The sequence below is a fragment of the Bombina bombina genome, chromosome 1 (genome assembly GCF_027579735.1).
Source record: "Bombina bombina isolate aBomBom1 chromosome 1, aBomBom1.pri, whole genome shotgun sequence".
Classification (NCBI taxonomy): domain Eukaryota; kingdom Metazoa; phylum Chordata; class Amphibia; order Anura; family Bombinatoridae; genus Bombina; species Bombina bombina.
Genome location: NC_069499.1, coordinates 529,124,922 through 529,144,931, shown reverse-complemented (window position 1 = coordinate 529,144,931; position 20,010 = coordinate 529,124,922). Strand labels below are relative to the sequence as shown.

General features: G+C 42.4%; 1 protein-coding gene across 1 annotated transcript; it reads right to left on the bottom strand.

The window, feature by feature from the left end:
* Positions 1-580: 580 nt before the first annotated feature.
* LOC128638739 (gamma-crystallin M1-1-like) lies at positions 581-2,134 on the bottom strand. The gene is made up of 3 exons (XM_053690878.1): positions 2,126-2,134; positions 1,708-1,950; positions 581-911 (listed from the first exon to the last, which is right to left on the bottom strand). Exons 1-3 carry the CDS (start codon positions 2,132-2,134, stop codon positions 630-632), a joined length of 534 nt encoding a protein of 177 aa, XP_053546853.1. The 3' UTR covers positions 581-629.
* Positions 2,135-20,010: the final 17,876 nt, after the last annotated feature.

Below are 20,010 nucleotides of genomic sequence, written 5' to 3'. Positions count from 1 at the left end.
CTATATTGATTTCTCAAGAACTCAGTTAACACAGTTACCTGTCACAAAGTAAACCAATCCCCTTATAGAGTTATGATATACTAATATAAATTGTTCTGTATGTAATCTGTTACAATTTACTACTGTTTACTCATAAAACGGTACCTATCCTTCATGGTACACTAAGTACTCTAAACATTCCTCAATAATACTGGATTGCAAAGTTGAGGAAACTACAAATAACAGAAATACCACTACCTCAACTTACCTTCTTGAGACACTTCATCTTGGACTCTGAATACTATGTTTTATGGATGAAAATTACCTCACTGTCTCATGTCTATATATAAATTATTATTATTTTTTTTCTGGTGTTTCACTAATAAAAATGATTAAATAAAAAAAAAAAATAGAAGTGAATTTAAAAGTGTGTTAAAATTACATTCTCTATCTGAATCATGCAAGTTTAATTTTCACTTTCTTATCCCTTTAAGGCTTCTAAAAATAGATACAAGGATTTTATGACCAGCCACTATGCTTGAAATAATAAAGTAATAAAAAGAATTAAGTCACAAACAAATTATAAAATTGTCAGACACTGTAGTTCTAAATGATTTTATTATTATTGGTTACATTTTGTGTCTTGATCACTAATAAGATTCCAGGACACGTCGGAAGGAGCCAACTTTTGATGTAAGGGAACCCCAGTCAGTGAATTGTCTATATTCACTGGGTCTCAAGAGGTACTGCTTTCCTTTGTAGTTGGGAAGCTCATAAAAGATCCAGTGACCATCAAGAACATTGCAAGAACAGATATCGTGAGAACAGAAACGATCATACACATTTGGACAGTCTTCAATGAACTCCATCATTTCTCCTTTGCAGTCACCTCTCTCATAAATCCTTATTTTATGAGCAGAGGAACCCAGATGCTATGAAAAACAAATGAAAATAAAATTGTTTGAAAATGTTATATGTTATTTTTAGTGTATTTTTTATAGTTAGTTCTCTAAATACTAAATGGTCTATTTATCAAATGTGAGTTTAACATAATGCCCCCATTTTTCAAGTAGCGGGCAGACATTTATCATTACACAGTTGTGTATTTGTGTAGCTCCTCCCCCTACTCTTGCACAACCAATTACAGAATAGCAGAGCTGGACGCATCTGACTGCAAAAGCTACATACATTTAAAATGATAGGGCTAACTTTTTTTTGGAGTGGTATCTATCTATCTATCTATCCCTATCTACTTCATTATTTATTTTGTGACTTTTACCTGTAATATCATTATGAATTGTTTTACACTGTTCACAATCTAATCTGCATGTTATAGTCACTACTCAAAAATAATTTAGCCTTACTTGTTTTTAGCATTTAGTTTTTAGCATTCAGGTTTTAATATATTGTGGCTCAATAAATTACCTATAATGGTACTAAAGGAACATGCATTTCAGAACAGGCCCTACTATATATGCAATAAACAAGTTCTACCTCATGGTTAAAACACATTCTTTTCACAACATCACTTTATACCTGAGACAAGATTGTTCTCCTGTAATCCTAAAAAATAGGGCATTTTAACTTTTTTCATATTGCTTGACCAAAGACTTTTACCTTTAAAAAAATAATTTCATTTTAGAACTAAGCTTTTTAAATGCTACTCATTATTTCAATTTGCTCATTTGCGAAATAATCCCCCCAAAAATGCAGTAGAAAGCTACTCACTTCTGGGATCAAGCGGCAAGATCGGATAGAGTCACTAAGCCCTTGCCATTGCTGGTAATCAGGGTACTCTCCTCTCTTCAAGAAATATTGGTTCCCCATATAATTTGGTCTCTCATAAAGCATCCAGGAACCATTTTCTACACGAACAGAGTTACAGGCATTGAAGTGAGTTTGGAGGTCTGGATTATCACTGCTACTCTCATAGTAGCGTCCCTGGAAGTTCCGGTTCTCATAAAAAATAATCTAAAAATGTGATAAAATAAAAGACATAAATATCTATAAAATCTAAGACATACAGCATGGAGGAAATGTTGATTAGATTAAACAATTTTTGGTGGTTGAACTATACAGTAAATGTAGCCTTTGTTCTAATTATTTATAATATTATGATATTTTTTTCCGTATAATTGTGGCTTACCTTTCCCATTGTTTTGTAGTTTCAGCTGAGAGCAGCTCCTCACATGTATGATTACCAAAGGAAAGCCTTTTATGGGAGAGTGTCTGTGCTGCATCTGCAGAAAAAAAGAACAAAGAATAGTCTGTTTCTGTTTAGTAAAATGGATTTACCCTTCTTTTCTCTCTTGTTAACACAGCTCTCAGTGTACTGTCAGTTCTGCTAAATGTTTAGTCAACTTGACATTGCATTTGGCATTAAAACCATTTTGTGTTGGATGAGGCTGATGCATGGGCAGTCTCCTCAATTTTGGAGATTTGATATGGATTATTTTTAATTTGTGAATTTTTTATCAACCATAGCAAATAAGGGATCCTTGCTATTTAAATAAGGGCTGCTTGCTGTTCAAACAAGACTCCTTGATATTCAAATAAGGGCTCTTTGCTGTACAGCCTACTTAGGAAATTCTGGAGTGTTCTCTAGTCCTTACTAGGTGTGCTACACTGTTAAAGGGACAGGGGATTTTTCATAATGTATTAATGGGGGAAAAAAGGCACCTTTAATTAATTTTTGCTAATATTTTAATATATGTGTTCCGATGGCTGAGTCCGCTGACAGGCTATAGCCCTCAGTTAGTAAGTACAGGATATGCAGTATATTAAAACAAAATCAAAATGCCAATACAAATTAATAATTTGGAGCTATTTCCTCTACAGAACTTGCAAATAGATTTATATAATACAATAAATTCAGATGTTCTGTAGTGAGATAAGAATACTATTAGCCACTGGCCTTATTCCATTAAAAAGAAGCACTGGTTACGATGTATCCTATAAGACAGACTCATCTTTTAACAGTCTCAGCCAGATTACAAGTGGTGCGCTTATTAAAGCGCGTGCACAATAACCAATATCACTGGACTGAGCTACCAATAGCACACGACTTTGATATTACAAGTCCATGGAAAAACATGTTAACCAGAGAACGATTAGAGCATCCAACTCTGCTCGAGCACAGCCTATACTTTCAATCGATATTGTGACTGCGCTAAATAGAAAGTTATAGTTTGTGATCGAGCGAAAGCTGACAATGCACTAGAATATTAAGCACAAAACACATACAGAACGCATATATATATATATATACTTTTTAATACAAATTTGTCAGAATAATATTTATATACTTTTTTTAAAAGGCATACACTATATAGCAAAGTGTTTGACTAGAATGGAGTTCAATATATATACATAACACAATCTTGAAAAGGAAGCCACTTGCTATATATCCAACCAATTGTCATATGTATTATGGCATGATGTATCAAGATTTAACCCCTGTCCTCAGACCCATAAAAATATTTTGTATTTTTATGGCTAAACGTTTGTATGGCACAAATTAAGTCTTTACTTACATAATACAAATCCATAATAACCCAGAAACTTAACAGGAGGATACATTTATTTAAAATAAAAATAAACATTTTCCAGTATATGAAGAACATTGGAATGTTAAATATTAACAGTGAATACACAGTTGTAACACCCTTCTCTAGCTATATTTTATAAATTGGCTGTCATTAAAAAGTAAAAAAGTGAAATGTAATAGAAAAAGAAAAGGCTATTGAAGTCAACATTTTAAAAAAGATAACTACTTATTGCTCATCAGATTGTGGCAGGGCCACTCAAAATAAGAGGCACTGGAGCACTTGTCATCACATGTAAACAATGCTATCAGAGAGAAACAGCACACACAGACATCCACAAGCACCCATATGCACACAAAATGGAACTTAGACATCCACAGTCACCAGTAAGAGAACCTTCTTTTCTGTAACTGTCTTCATTCCCACTTAGATAGTCATTGTCATGAGATGCAGGACATATGCAGGACACAGCAGTGATGGTACAACTCTATTTTATTGCAGAGCATAGCAATACACATCTAGTCAGGTTGATTGTACTAAACTAACTGCGACACAGACACCGGACCTAAGCCCCGCCCCCAAACTAGTGACATCACATCCTGCTCTCATCACATCTTCCCCTTTTTCAAAGGCGAAGCATACATTTGCATATAACAAATAACAAGGTATACGAACAGAGTATACAACAACATGTTTTTTAGAACATTATATGAACAAATAGGTTAGAAAACATAAACAAATAAATTACATCCTGACTTGGACATCGGGGTAGACTACCCAAGTCCACAGTGACCATGGGATTATTCTGCCCATACTTCCGGTCACTGTTCTAGCTAAAGTCAGTCCCTATATCGGGCCGGAAGTTTCACCACTCTTCCGCTTGATGTAACTTTGCATGAACTGTCCTCTGATACAGAAGGTGGTGAATTAGAGTCTGCTGGAGGCAAAGACATATCCCCGCTGTGATCTTGCTGAGGGGAAGGCACCTCTCTTAGAACAGGGGATCCCACCGGCGGTGGTACTGAGGCATCCAGTTCCAGACTCTCAGGTACAGGCTGAAGATGTCTTCGGTTACGGTGTGTAACCGTCCCTCCATCAGTAAGGACTGTATAAGACCTTGGTTCTGGAGAGCGGCCAACTACCGTAGCAGGCGTCTTCCATTTCTTCTCATCGTCCAGTTGAATTCTGACACTTTGGCCCGCTTTCAGTTCCTGTAAGGGCCTGACAGAATGTCTCCTGTCGTAGAAGAAACAATAACCCTTTTTGGCCTCTTCATCCCTCCTAAGGACTTCGTCCTGAGGAACAGGGCCAGGCGGCTTGAAGACACCCACTGAGGGTAAAGTGGTGCGAATCTGGCGTCCTAGCATCAGCTGTGCCGGGCTAAACCCGGTGGCTTGAATGGGCGTCGCCCTGTATGACAAGAGGGCTAGGTACGGCTCAGATTGCTTTAGAATGAATTTTGTGGTTTGAACTGCCCTTTCAGCCATTCCGTTGGCCTGCGGATAATGTGGACTTGATGTGGAATGTACAAAATCATACTCCCTGCTGAAAGCACTGAACTCTGTAGAAGCGAACTGCATACCATTATCACTCACTAGCTCCATTGGAATGCCCCAGCGGGCGAACAAGCTCTTCAGGCGAATGATAATGGCCTGACTTGTGATATCATTCAGGGGTGCAATCTCCAAATACCTGGAATAGTAGTCGATCACAACAAGGAACTTTTTCCCGTGCAGTTCACACAAATCAGCAGCTATTTTCTGCCACGGCCCCGCAGGCAGCGGAGTAGAAATCAAGGGCTCCCTTCTCTGAGTAGGCTGGCGTTCCCGGCAAAAGGCACATTTAGACACGTGATTTGCAATGTCGGAGCTGATCCCAGGCCACCACACAGCTGTAGCTGCCCTTTCTCTGCACTTTGTAATGCCTAAGTGGCCATCGTGAATCCTGTTTAACATCTCCTTCCTCATGCTGACAGGAATTACAATGCGGTCTTGGAACAGCACCAACCCCTCCAGCTGCGTGAGCTGCGACCTCTGTGGATGGTAAGCACTTAAAGACATCCAGGCTGCCCGGCTCTCGGGCCAGCCTTCTTTTATGTACCTTATAACCTCTTGCAGATCTGTGTCCAAATATGTCTCTCTCTATATTTCCTCCAGTTTCCTTGAAGAAATGGACTTAGAGGCCAGAACTGAATCAATATACACTTTCACCTCAGATTCTGTGGAGGATTCTTCAGCAGCAGCCAGCGGGAGCCTGGATAGTGTATCCGCCACAACCAGTTGTTTCCCCGGCACATGCACTGCTTGAACATTGAACCTGAGCAGTCTCATTAAAAGTCTCTGGCATCTCAAGGGTGTTTTGTCAATGTCATAGGAGTTGATTAGAGGGACTAGCGGTTTGTGGTCAGTTTCCAGACTAAATTTCTCCAAACCCACTAGATAACGCTGAAAGCGCTCACAGGCCCAAACTGCAGCCAGGCACTCTTTCTCAATTTGAGCGTATTTTGACTCTGCAGCCATCAGTGTGCGGGAACAGTAGGCGATGGGCTGTAGTTTGTTTTCGTTCAGCTGCAGGAGGGCAGCCCCCAACCCATAACTGCTTGCATCGGCACTAACCACAGTCTTTTTTGAAGGGTCGTAGAACCCCCAGCACTGGGGCAGACCCCAGCAGGGACTTGGCATGCAGGAAAGCTTTTTCTTGTGAAGGTCCCCAGACCCAGGCAACATCTTTCTTAAGCAACTCTGTGATAGGGTGTAAAACTGTTGATAAATCCGGAAGAAACTTACCCACATAATTTACAAGGCCCAATATCTGTCTCAGCTCATGTACATCAGAGGGGCTTTTCATCTGTTCAATTGCACAAATTTTCTCAGGGTCTGGCTTGATGCCATCCCCGTTTATGATATGCCCAAAGTAGCATAATTCAGTTTTCCTAAAATGACATTTTTCTTTATTCAGCTTCAGCCCAGACTCATTGATAGCCTCTAGCACACAACTCAAACGCTGATCATGCTCCTCCACTGTAGACCCATACACTAGAATGTCATCCATGACTACCGCTGTGCCCACGTGGTCACTCAGGAGAGAACTCATTTCCCTTTGAAAGATTTCAGGAGCAGAGGGTATCCCAAAGGGGAGTCTGCAGAAGCAGAACCGACCTACCGGTGTGATAAAGATAGTCAGTTTGCGGCACTTTGGATCCAGGGGGATCTGCCAAAAGCCGCTAGAATCATCTAATGTGGAAAAGAACTTCGCCCCAGCCAACTTTGGAGCTATATCTTCTAATGTCGGCAGCACAAATCTCTCTCTCTTCACTGCCTCATTCAACCTTTTCAGGTCCACACAGATGCGCAGCTTTCCATTTTTCTTTGCAGCTGGAACAATGGGGGCACATCAATCATTCGCTTTAACAACCTCTTCAATAACCCCCATAGACTTCATGCGCATAAGCTCCTTCTCCACTTGAGGCATGAGCGGGAACGGAATTCTACGAGGAGTAGAAATACTGTATGGGACTGCGTCACTTTTAAGTGCTATATGAACTGGTTTGCAATTCGGTAGGCCCAACTCGCCAAACATATCTTCAGAAATCTCATTCACTCTGGCCACGAGGCCCAAGTCACAGGCTGCTTTTCTGCTCAATAAATTGTTAACACACTGACCTCGAATCATATGCACCCACATGGTGAACTTTCTTTGCTTGTACTCACAGCTGGCAAGAAATTTCCCCGCACAATTAATGCGGCCACCAGGACTATGGACATTTGTAGTAACCTTCGCCAGCTGGGGTTGTCGAGGCAGTTTCATAAATTCAGCAAAAGACATTACAGTGATATCTGCTCCTGTGTCAATCTTAAAATCAACTTTGTCTCCCATTACAGTAAAAGTAACTTTCCAATCTTCCTCTGAGCTTGTCCGTTCCACAACGGACCCCCACAAAAGACACTTCCTGACCCTCCTGGTCACCGTCCACCTGCATCTCCTTAATGTATTCAGTTCTACACACCACTTCAAAATGGCCCATTCTGTTACATTTTCTGCATCTTTTATCCCTGGCCGGGCATATAACACTCTGATCATGAGCACGGTAGCACCGCGTGCATCGGGCATATTGCGCCCATCCATTTCTAGGCCTTTCCAGTACTTTAGATCTACCGCTCACACTGTGCCTTTCACTAGCATTTTTCCTAGACTGTTGCACTTCATCCACAATACTCTCAGACCTCAGATCAGCACTTTGCTTTTTCACCAGTTCACTCTGGCGGGCCATCCTAATAGCCCCATCTAATGTTAAATCAGGCTCTAACTGCAGCTTCAGTGAGACTTCAGCATCTGCTATCCCAATAACTATTCTGTCTCTGATTTGCTCTTCTTTAGCAACACCAAACTCACAGAATTCAGCTAGTTCATACAGGCTGCGCACAAAAGACTCCACAGATTCTCCCACACGCTGATTACGTTTGTGAAAACAAGCTCTCTCATGAATCACATTTCTTTTGGGCACAAAGTGGGCACTGAGTTTATCCATAACTATATCAAAGTCAAATTCTTCCCCTTTTTGGAAAGTAAAAGCATTGAACACTGGCTCCACATCTTTCCCCATAGATTATAAAAGAGAATTAACTTGTACTTCACCACTCTCCTTGTTCAGTTTGGAAGCAATCCTGAAGCGCTGAAACCGCTGACGCCATGTGGGCCAAGCTGCAGGCTGAGAGAAGTCAAAAGGCTCAGGTGGGGTAAACTTTTACATTGCAATCGATCAGGAACAGAAGCGCAGTCCAGAACTTCTGACACCATGTCATGAGATGCAGGACATATGCAGGACACAGCCGTGATGGTACAACTCTATTTTATTGCAGAGCATAGCAATACACATCTAGTCAGGTTGATTGTACTAAACTAACTGCGACACAGACACCGGACCTAAGCCCCGCCCCCAAACTAGTGACATCACATCCTGCTCTCATCACAGTCATCACCAGAGGTTTTGCACTTGTGCAGCGCTCCTTTACAAATATGGTGGAAGTTTTATCTATAAAACAACACTGGGAACCATGCCACTATAAGGCACATTTATACACATTCTGTATACTGTGAGCCCTCTTTTGCAAGGGAAGCACACAGTTGGGGTAGCCATGATGCAAGTAGAGCCCAGACACTTCCATGCCCTTCTGTAGTAATGTCACTACTGACTGAAGAATTAGAAGGGGCATCTAGATGTGTGGGCCCAGTCTCAATTTAGACCTTTGAGACTCCTGTAGCTATGCCCCTGCCAAAGGTGCAAAACACAAGCAAATCAAATAGACATAAGGTGATAACACAAAGAGGGCAGTATGCAAGTATAAACTATATAAGTGATAAGACACATGCAGATCACTAGAACAGTGGTATGATATGAGTAGCAATAATCAATGAATGCTCCATACCTACCTAAATGTGAGGCTGTTTGAAGCTGTCCCAAACCAGTCATGCAAGGTGCCATTTAACAGCCAACACAGCCATCCATTGTGAGGAGGAACAATCTGATGTAATGCTAAGAGGCAAGACCTTTAGCTCACAGAAATAGGCAGAGGGGCGAGACTGGCAATGCAGAGGGAAGACCCTGCTTAATGCACAAATAATATTGCTGGCAACTGGGTGGTGCTACGGCCACTGGCACAGTCCCACAACTAGCCCCAGCCCACTGCAAATGCCCTGTATGCCCTATGCTCAGACTGATAATTGTATATCATAACAAATCAAGTGGTAGACCCAGTGTTCTACTCTACATGATTAATGTCATCACTAATTACATATCATATCACAAGTGACAATAATGTTTTTGGCTACTCTGTCAGTCCGTGACTATTACAAAATATACCTGTATATTAGTTGGAAATGTGTTTTTCCATAACATTGAGCAGGCTAGTAAGTTTGTTGCTCCAGGCTAGTGAGTTTTTTACTTGGTTTGTGATAAAAAGGAGGGAAGAAGAGAGAGAGAAGGAGAAAGAGAGATCAATGAGATGGAGAGAGACTGACAGAGGAAGAGTGAACAGATCTCAGAAATAATATATAGAGAGAAGAGAGCATAAAGGTAGAGATGGGAATGGGTGGTGTGACATGACTGTATAAAGTAGCTGTCTAAAAGTGGACCCAGGAACTAAACTTTCATGTTGAAGTAATTCAACTAGAACTCCAGATTAACATTTGGACATAACAACCAGGAATCTTAGGTGTTGTAGAAAAATGATACAGGAAAGGATATTATCCATTGCTGATGGGACCTGCAGCTATTGGTGGGAAATTCCAATCTCAAAATATGGTTTTAGTCCTCAATTATTTGTCAGTAGCAATTAGGTGATGTAGAGGACAAAGACTTCAGTCCATGATTTTTAAATGCAAACACATTAGAATTTTAAAATGGTCTATAATAATTGAAAATGTCAGGCCGCTCCTGTGTCAGCTCATGTGTCACGCAGCTCCTGTTGCCATGGCCGTTGTCATGGACACGGCGGTTCCTATGGGTGTGCTGCAATGACGTCATCGCTGCACACCACTTCGATTCTGATGCCGCCCGGGCATTTTCGGGCTTAGAGGCCCCCCCATTTCTTATTTAACGGGATAGTCTAGTAAAAATTAAACTTTCATGATTCGGATAGGGCATGTAAATTTAAACAACTTTTCAATTTACATTTATAATCACATTTGCTTTGTTCTCTTAGTGTTCTTAGTTGAAAGCTAAACATAGATAGGTTCATATGCTAATTTCTAAGGCCTTGAAGGCCACCTCTTATCTGAATGCATTTGACAGTTTTTCACAGCTAGAGGGTATTAGTTCATGTGGGCCATATAGATTACATTGTGCTCATGCCTGTGGATAACAGTGTTATATAACAGTTATATAATTTGTATGGGGTTATCAGAATATTTAATATTAGTCAAAAAATATGTGCGGGGGGGGGGGTGGGCATTTTAAAATTTCACAACCACAATTTCAATACTTTCTACAAAAATCTGGTTTCAACTAGTAAGCAAGCAATGGTATATAATATAGGTGCTAGTGTTAATCACAATAGCTTCTGGTCATCCTGACTACTCAGTGACACATTAAATCTATTCACAACCTGTCTACAGCATTAATCAAACACTAGAGCCCATGAACTGAAATTGCCTTAGCCTCTTATCCCACAGTCACCATATTTATTTAACTGATAACTAATATTCTATCTCCCTGTACCCCATACCTCCCCATGACAAAATACTAATTGTGACCTGCTGCCACAGCATATAAATCCCTTACTATCACCACCCCTAATTTCCCCATAACTATTACAGCACCTAAAACAGATAATGATGATCCAGGTCATAGCACACAGTGCTGCTCCCAACTACCCATCCACTCCAAATAAAATACAACCTCTCAAGTACAGGATTCCTTCTACCAGGAAATAACACTAGTACCCATAACATTCCCCTCATAATGGATACCCATCACCCATGATAGATAAAACATAAAAAGCCAGAGTTGTGATGCACATGAAACTGTTCATGAGAGGTCAGCTTCTTACCTGCCATTTCTAGGGCCAGAGTAATGGAATATGCTGTCCCTGTCCCCATAACATCAGGAGAAATGACAACTACAGCAAATGACACAGAGGTAAAAAGTATATTAATATAACAGTGTTGGTTATGCAAAATCGGAAAATAGGTAATAAAGGGACTATGCATCTTTTTAAATAATAAACATTCTGGTGTATGCTGTCCCTTTAAATCTAGGAGGACACCCTTAAAAAAGGCAGCAAAAATAAGGCATGTTGCTGCCGACTAGAAGGGGCTGGAAGAATGAAGATTAAAAAAATGATTTTATTAGTTTGTAATTCAGGGGGCTTTGGTTTTTATAGGAGGGTTAGTGGTCATGAATTGTGTGTTATGGGAGAGGGGGTTAATGATAGGAGGTAAGAAGTTGGAGGCTGATTTATTGGTTTTGATTTTTGCAATGGGGCAAGGATCATATAGAGAGGAGGGTTTAATGTTGCATAGATTGTGTGGAAAGAAGGTTTAACAGCATGGGTTGGTAAAGTGGGTGGTATGAGCACTTAGGAAGCCGTTGGGTGTTAGGATGTATTGCTGTAATGGCTAATCTGCCTATAGTGTTCAAAGTATTGACAGGATCAGGTTTTTGGGTTAACTGTAGTGGAAACTTGGTCAGTTAGGGTTAATTGCAATGGGAGTGTGGCATGGCTAAGGTTAACTGCAGTGACTAGGGAAAGAACTGGAGTTAATGGAGGGGCAGACAGCCAAATAGTGTAAGATAGGGTCAAATGTGGTAGGGGAGGTTACAGTACATGTTAACACATAATAATACTGGCAAATATAAATATATGCACTAGTGTTATAGAATTTGGGGCCAGAAACTATCTGGAGGATTGTTACAGGAACCAGCCATGATGGGCAGCTAGTGTTTAGTGAATGCTCTTCATATGTGTGTAACTAAGGAGTCGGTCACAATCCTTTAGAAAAGCTTATTAAATTATTTATCTACAAGAATATACATAGACTTTAAATTTGTAGCAAACTCATTAGGTAAACTTCTCTAAATGACTGTCATCGACCCCTAAATTATAGCTGCTCTTGCTAAATGAGTAAAGTTACTATATATATATATATATATATATATATATATATATATATATATATATATGTATATATATATATACATATATATAATTTATTTATTTATTTTCAAATAAAAAAAAATAATTATGAAGTTACTTTATGGACCATAATTTTGAAGCTTTTCTAGGAATGACTTGGCACGTGCATGTCTAAATAATGCACTGGAAGAGAGTCACTAAATAAAAACTACACTGCAGAGACCTAACTAATTTGTCAGTATGCTGCATTAATACAATAACTGGAGATATTCTTGTCACTGGAGAGAAGTTTCTCTTGTCTGTGCAGAGATTCAATGCCATACACTGCGTTTAACCCTGTTGGTTCCAAAAGCATTAAATTGAAAACACAAATGACAATGCTGATAGGGATACAAAGGCATTATACATACTCCAAACCGCAGCAGTATTATTGGTAAGCATGGATAGATATATTTACCTTTACCTTATACACGCCAAGGATGGGGAGACCTAGCTGCACTGCATTGCGCAGCTGTGGAGCGTTTTGCGCCATTAATACTGTACAGCAGCTCCAGCTCACACTGTCAGAGACTGAGTCAGACCTCAGACGGACCGGTAGTCAGTGTGTGGCAGCAACCGGTATTAAATGGGTCATAACCTAACGCCCCCAGTGGCCAGCCAGCCACATTACACTAGTGCAGCCGTGTCTGTGTCTGTGAGAGCTGAACCTGAGCTCAATCACTTCAGAGTCAGACAGACGGTGAGCAGCCACACCGGCAGTACATCATGTCACACAGAAAGACTGAGTCACATACAGCCACAGTCACAATAAAATTTTGGGGCAAAATAAGACAGAAGCTAGCCACAGCACGGTCTCGGATAGTGGGTGGGCTAAGGCAACCAGCGGCCTACCGGGCAAATGCCCGATATGCCCTATGGCCAGTCCGGGTCTGTCGGCTGGATCACCTGTGGGCCCTCTTTTGGCACGGATCTGCACCTATGTAAGTACGAGGATTTTTCTCATCTTTGCCCAAGTATAGGTTGTTATTTGCTTCCTGGGTGCCTTCCTGTGATTGCCTTACTGTTGCTGAAACCTGCTTGCCTCTGACCATTCTATTGCTTAACCCCTGAACTGCTGAGTTACATTTGGACTGTCTATTTGTTGCCTGAAACCTGATTGCCTCTGACCATTCTATTGCTTAACCCCTGAGCTGCTGAGTTACATTTGGACTGCCTATTTGTTGCCTGAAACTTGCTTGCCTCTGACCATTCTATTGCTTAACCCCTGAACTGCTGAGATACATTTGGACTGTCTATTTGTTGCCTGAAACCTGCTTACCACTGACTACTCTCCTGCTTATTCCCTGATTTGCTATGTATCATCGGACTGCCTGCGCATTACTGACTCTTGCATGTCTCAGACAATCCTCAGCTTTTCCCTTGGTACCGTGAGGGATTTCCCTGTCTACAGTGAGTACTGCTTACCCCATTTTCTACCTGTTTCACTTGTTCTGCGATATTTCCTTATCTTTCCACTTGACGCCGGGATAAGAAGACTACTGGCCAGGATTGGTCTGATAGGGAAATATCCTACGAGCATTACATTATACTTGGGCCATGGACCCAAATGAGGTAGTAAGAGCAGTCTCTCTCCAGGGACAAATGCTGGGAACCCACGCTATGTACCTGCAAAGTCTGGAAACCAAGTTGGAGACCATTACTGCTATGCTTTCCTCACTTGTTGCACACAAAACCACTACTCCTGTTGCCCCACAAACTACCCCTGTTACCAGTGCCGCAACTCCTTCCTCTGCTTCTGGCAACATACCCCGGATACCATTGCCTGAGAATTATGATGGCACAATGGGACTTCAGGTCGCATCAATGCTGCAGAATACTCCATCTTGGATCTCCGCCAAAATAATAGATCAGTGGCGGAATATGCCATCAAATTATTTGGATGAATTCATTTCGCTATGTATCAGTCTGGATTCTCACTTCCAAGAGCGACAAGCTGAGTGTCAGGGTTTTTTCCCTGTTTTCTTTGCCATATGCTGCTGGCAGCCATTTTACTCACCTCTCTTGCTGACTATGGTGAATTGTGGGGGATGCTGCTCATTTCCTGCACTTCCTTTTATGGCCAGACTGGTGTGCATCATCTGTGTGAGACAGGATGCAGTCTCAGAATTGTGATGTCATCACTTATTATTTAAAGGGCCTATGTTTAGTATGCTTTGCTTTTGCGTTGTCTCAGACCTGTTTGTGAGAGTTCCTGTGTATTACCTGGCTGTCTGACGTCCTTCCTGGTTCCTGATCCCTGGCTTGTTCCTGACTCTGCTGTTTTCCTTGTTCCTGATTCCGGCTCGTCTGACTATTTGCTTTGGCTCCTGACTCGGCTCGTCTCACTACCAGCTCTGGTTTTGACTCCTGGCTTGTTATTTGACTTGTGGACTTTTTATTATTTTTTTGTTATTAATAAAGGTGTGATTATTTTTGCACTTCTTGTCTCAGTCTGATTCCTGGTACCCTGATATTACGCAAAGGCCATGAATCCTGATGGTGCTAATAATCCACCTTTACCTGCCATCATTTCCAAGATGGATGAACAGGATCACCGCTTGGATCAATTTGCACTAGCCCTGCAAACCCTGCTGACTCGCACTGCACATTTGGACCAAAGTGTCCCTCAAGTTATGGTTGCTCCTGTTTCCGCTGCTGCACCTAGTTCTACCAGGAGCATGTCCGGTTCTGCACCTCTACCTCAGCGATATGGAGGCGATCCTATTCAGTGCAGGTTTTTGATCCAGGTGGGCATTTACTTTGAGATGTTACCTCAGACGTTTCCCTCTGACAGAGCTAAGGTGGGATTTCTCATCTCGTTACTCTCTGACACAGCTCTTGCCGGGGCTAATAGCTTGTGGGAGACTGATAAACCTGTGATTTCAAATTACCCTGAATTTGTGGCCTCCTTTTGAAGGGTATTTTAATTTCCGGCTCGCTCCTCCTCTGCTGCTAAACGACTCATGTCAATTCAGCAAGGTACAAGATCTGTTGCTCAGTATGCTATTGAGTTCCGTATGCTTGATGCAGAGGTTGGTTGGAACAATAAAGCCCTTGTTGCCGCCTTCTTTCATGGGCTCTCTGATGCGCTTAAAGACGAAGTTGCTGCCAGATATTTACCAGAGGATCTCGAGGCATTGGTGTCTTTTTTGATACTAATTGACATCAGACTCAGAGAGAGGCCCTTTTTCAAGGAGCGCTTGCGGAAGCCTCCTGTTCCGTTGTCTCCTACATGTTCATTCCCATCCATGCCTCCCTCTCCTCCCATGGCTCCTGGTTCCGAGTCACCAGGTACTGCTGAGCCGATGCAGTTGGGATTCACGTGTCTCTCCACGGTGGAGAGGGCCTTTAGGAGGAGGGAGGGGCTCTGCCTCTATTGTGGGTTACAGGGACACCTTTTGAAGTCTTGTCCTACATGGCCGGCAAATGCTCACACCTAAGGTCCTGTCTGGGGCAGACCTTGGGTGGTTTATCCTCGTCACCGGAACTGCTTAAGGAGAAGCCTTTGGTCACGGTTGTCCTTTCCTGGGTGGACTCCTCCACAGTCACCCAGGCTCTTGTTGACTCCGGTGCTGCGGGCTATTTCATTGACAGTGCTTTTGTATCAAAGCACTCCATTCCTGTTTTGCCTCGGTCCGTTTTGCTTGCTATTGAGGCCATTGATGGCAGGCCCCTTTAGCCTGCACTCGTTACTCACAAAACTGCTCCATTGTCCATGGCTGTTGGGGCTCTCCATTTTGAAACCCTCCAGTACCAGGTGATAAACTCTCCACATTTTCCGGTTGTTCTGGGTTATCCCTGGCTCTAAAAGCACAATCCCAGTCTCGACTGGCGCAGGTCCCCGCAATGTATTTCCACTTGTCTTCGGAAACCAGTTAAAGTCTTGTGCACTTCTTCGGCATCTCAATTGCCAGAGGAGTACTGAGAGTTCCTAGACGTTTTTGACAAGTTGCGTGCCAGTACGCTGCCTCCTTACCGTTCTTACGATTGTGCCATAGACCTGCAACCCAGAGCCATTCCTCCTCGGGGCCGGGTTTACCCTCTGTCTGTTGCAGAGAATTGTGCTATGGAGGAGTATGTTGCCGATGCTCTGTCGCAGGGGATCATCCACAAATCCTGCTCTCCTGCAGGGGCTGGCTTCTTCTTTGTGAAGAAAAAGGGTGGCGAGTTAAGACTATGCACCGATTATAGGGGTCTTAATAGTCTTACCATTAAGAATGCTTAGCCTATTCCGCTCATTACAGAACTCTTTGACTGCTTCAAGGGAGCTACGGTCTTTACTAAACTTGATTTGAGAGGAGCGTACAATCTCGTTAGGATCAAGGAGGGCCACGAATGAAAAACAGCGTTTAACACCAGGAGCGGGCATTATGAGTATCTTGTAATGCCCTTTGGCCTATGTAATGCTCCTGCTGTTTTCCAAGAATTTATTAATGATGTCCTACGAGATATGTTGCAACAGTGTGTTGTGGTGTACTTAGACGGCATCCTCATACACTCACCCACTTGAGGCTCATCGTTCTGATGTTACACGGGTTCTTCAGAGACTACGTGAGAACAGCCTGTTTTGTAGAATCGAGAAATGTGAGTTCCATCAGACTCAAGTAACCTTCCTAGGTTATGTTATCTCTGTTGCAGGGTTCTCCATGGATCCTGACAAGTTATCTGCAGTTCTGCATTGGCCTCGCCCAGTTGGTCTTCGGTCTATTCAACGTTTTTTGGGGTTCGCCAATTACTATAGAAAGTTTATTAAAAACTTTTCTTCCTTGGTCAAACCTATCACAGACATGACCCGTAAAGAGAATGATCCACTCCATTGGTCACCTTCTGCCATTAAGGCCTTTGATAGTCTTAAGACTGCCTTTGCTGCTGCTCCAGTTCTGGCTCATCCTAACCCTGTCCTGCCTTTCATTCTTGAGGTTGATGCGCCTGAGACTGGAGTAGGTGCCCTCTTGTCTCAACGTCCTACCCTGACACTGAGAGAGAAAGGACTCGCAGACACTATCTTTTTAGCCCCCCTACTCGACTCCTTGTTAGACCCTCCTCTGCTCATTCAGTGTCATCTGCTACTCCTGAGGAGTAACCTATTGACCTTTCTTCCCTTAAATCCTCTGAGGCTGAAAGACAAAGAAGAAGTAGGTTACGCTTATGCTTTTTTTGTGGTTCTAGCTCACACCAACTCAAGAATTGTGATCTTCAGCCGGGAAAACCCAACGCTTAGAGTAAAGAACTGGGGTCCCTCTAAGCATGGCCACTTCCAATTCACCTCACTCTTCTCGGATCCTGGTACCAATTGCCCTTACTTAACTCAGGAACTCTGTTCACGCACAGGCCTTTATTGACTCCGGGGCTGTCAGAAATTTCCTTGATCATCATTTCATGATACATGCAGGCTTGCCAGAAAAATCAATGTCTCAAAATCACAACTGTAGATGGCACACCCCTTGGTTCAGGTTTATTTAATTTTGAATCAGCAACTCTAGCCATGATGGTGGGAGTCGAACACTCTGAACAGTTAAAATTTGATGTAATTCATTCTCCTGCACAACCAGTTATCCTTGGTCTTCCCTGGCTACGCAAACACAATCCTCACTTTGATTGGGCTAAGGGAAAACTGGCATCCTGGAGTAAGTCCTGTTTCCATTCCTGTCTGGCTAAGGTTACAACTTTGCATCACACCCCTGTAGCCACTCTCCAGACCTCCTCTACTCTTCCTTCGGTCTATGCTGAATATGCAGACGATTTGGAAAGGAGGCAGCTGACGTGCTACCACCTCACCGTCCTTACAAATGTAAAATGTAGCTAAAGGCTTTATTTGCCCTTCCTCATCACCTGCTGGGGCTGGTTTCTTTTTTTCAGTAAAAAGGACAGTGTTTTAAGACCTTGTATTGACTACAGTAGCTTGAACAAAATCACAATCAAGAACCGGTACCCTATTCCTTTTATCACTAAGTTGTATGATTCACTCCAAGATGCTAGCTACTTTATGAAACTCGATCTTTGTGAGGCTTACAACCTCATTTGAATCTTCCCAGGACATAAGTGGAAGACTGCCTTTAACATGAGATCAGGGCATTATGAGTATCTAGTAATGCATTTTGGGCTGTGCAATGCCCCTGCTGTCTTTCAAGCTTTCGTCAATGATGTCTTCTGTGACCTCCTTAATCATACTATCATCGTCTACTTGGATGACATCCTCATATTCTCCACCACTCTGGAGGAGCATCATGAGCATGTGAAACAGGTACTTCTTTGTCTCAGAAACAATTCTCTGGTAGCCAAGATGGAGAAGTGCGAATTCGATTAAGTCCAGATTCAGTTCCTTGGATATGTTATCTCAAAGGAGGGTTTTGCCATGGATCCTACAAAGCTTACCTCAGTTCTGGAATGGCTTTAACCCACCACATTGAAAGAACTACAGAGATTCTTGGGGTTTTCCAACTATTATTGCAAGTTTATAAAGAACTTCTCCAGAATCGTTGCTCCACTCACTGAGCTGACTAAACGAAACAGAGACTGCAAACATTGGTCTCCAGTAGCTGTGGACGCTTTCGCTCATCTAAAAAAGGCCTTTTGTACTGGTCCTGTGCTACGACATCCTGACTCTGATCTGCAGTTCACCTTAGAGGTTGATGCCTCTGAAATAGGAGCTGGTGCAGTCTTAACCCAAAGAGACCTTTCAACCTCCAAATTGCATCCTGTAGCCTTTTTCTCTAAATTGTTCTCTTCTGCAGGGAGGAATTACGACATGGGAAATTGTGAACTCTTAGCCATCAAGATGGCCCTTACTGAATGGCGTCATTGGCTAGAGGGTTCTGCCAACCCTGCCAACCCCATTCAGATTCTCATGGATCACAAAAACCTAACTCCTCATCGATTCAATCCTCGACAGGCCTGGTGGGCCTTTTTCTTTTCTCATTTTAACTTCATAGTTTCTTACCTTCCTAGGAACAAAAACATAAAGCCTGATGCACTTTTCCACCAGTTTCCTCAGTCTAATGACTCTTCTGAAGCTCCTATCGAACACATAATTCTTCCCTCCTGTGTGCTTGCTCAACTTAACACCTACCTTCTTCAAAGACTGCAACTTGCCCCATCAAGAAAACCTTCTAAAGCCCCTGCGACTTCTGAGATCCTCTTTGTTCCTCCAAACCTTTGCACTCCAGTCCTGTCCTGGGCTCATGACAGCAAGCTGTCGGGTCATCCTGGTTTGACAAGAACCGTTAAACTTCTTTCTCAACACGTTTGGTGGCCTACCATTAAATCGGACTCTTAGGAGTATGTCAAGGCTTGTCAGACCTGTGCTGTTAATAAGACAAGACTCCCCAATACCTACCTCATGGTTTACTTCAACCCTTGTCCACACCCAAGCAACCTTGGATACACATCACCAACCATGGAATTTGTTTTGGATCTCCCTGCTTCTGACCATAATACCGTTATCTGGGTTGTGGTGGACCGATTTTCCAAACTGGCTCATTTTATACCCTTACCCAAGCTACCTACTGCTCAAGATTTGTCAAATCTGTTTCTTTTGCATGTAGTATGACTTCATGGTATACCTATCATGGCAAAAAAACAGTCATTCACTCCTCTCTATGATGTTCTCCATTTCAAGCAGCAGCTAGTTATCAACTTTGTGTATTCCCTCTTTCTACTCAGTCTGTAAGGGTTCCAGCTGCGGAACCTTTCTTCTCTGATATCTCTACTCATTGGCAACATATATGTTCTTGGACTCTAGGTACAAATGTAAACTGCTTCAATAACTGGTACACTGGAAGGGTTACTCTGTGGCAGATCATTCCTGGGTTCCT

Excerpts from the sequence above, each read along its gene's own strand:
- LOC128638739 (XM_053690878.1), bottom strand. Across the intron at positions 912-1,707 it reads CTTGCCGCTTGATCCCAGAA|CATCTGGGTTCCTCTGCTCA; the intron begins GTGAGTAGCTTT and ends TGTTTTTCATAG.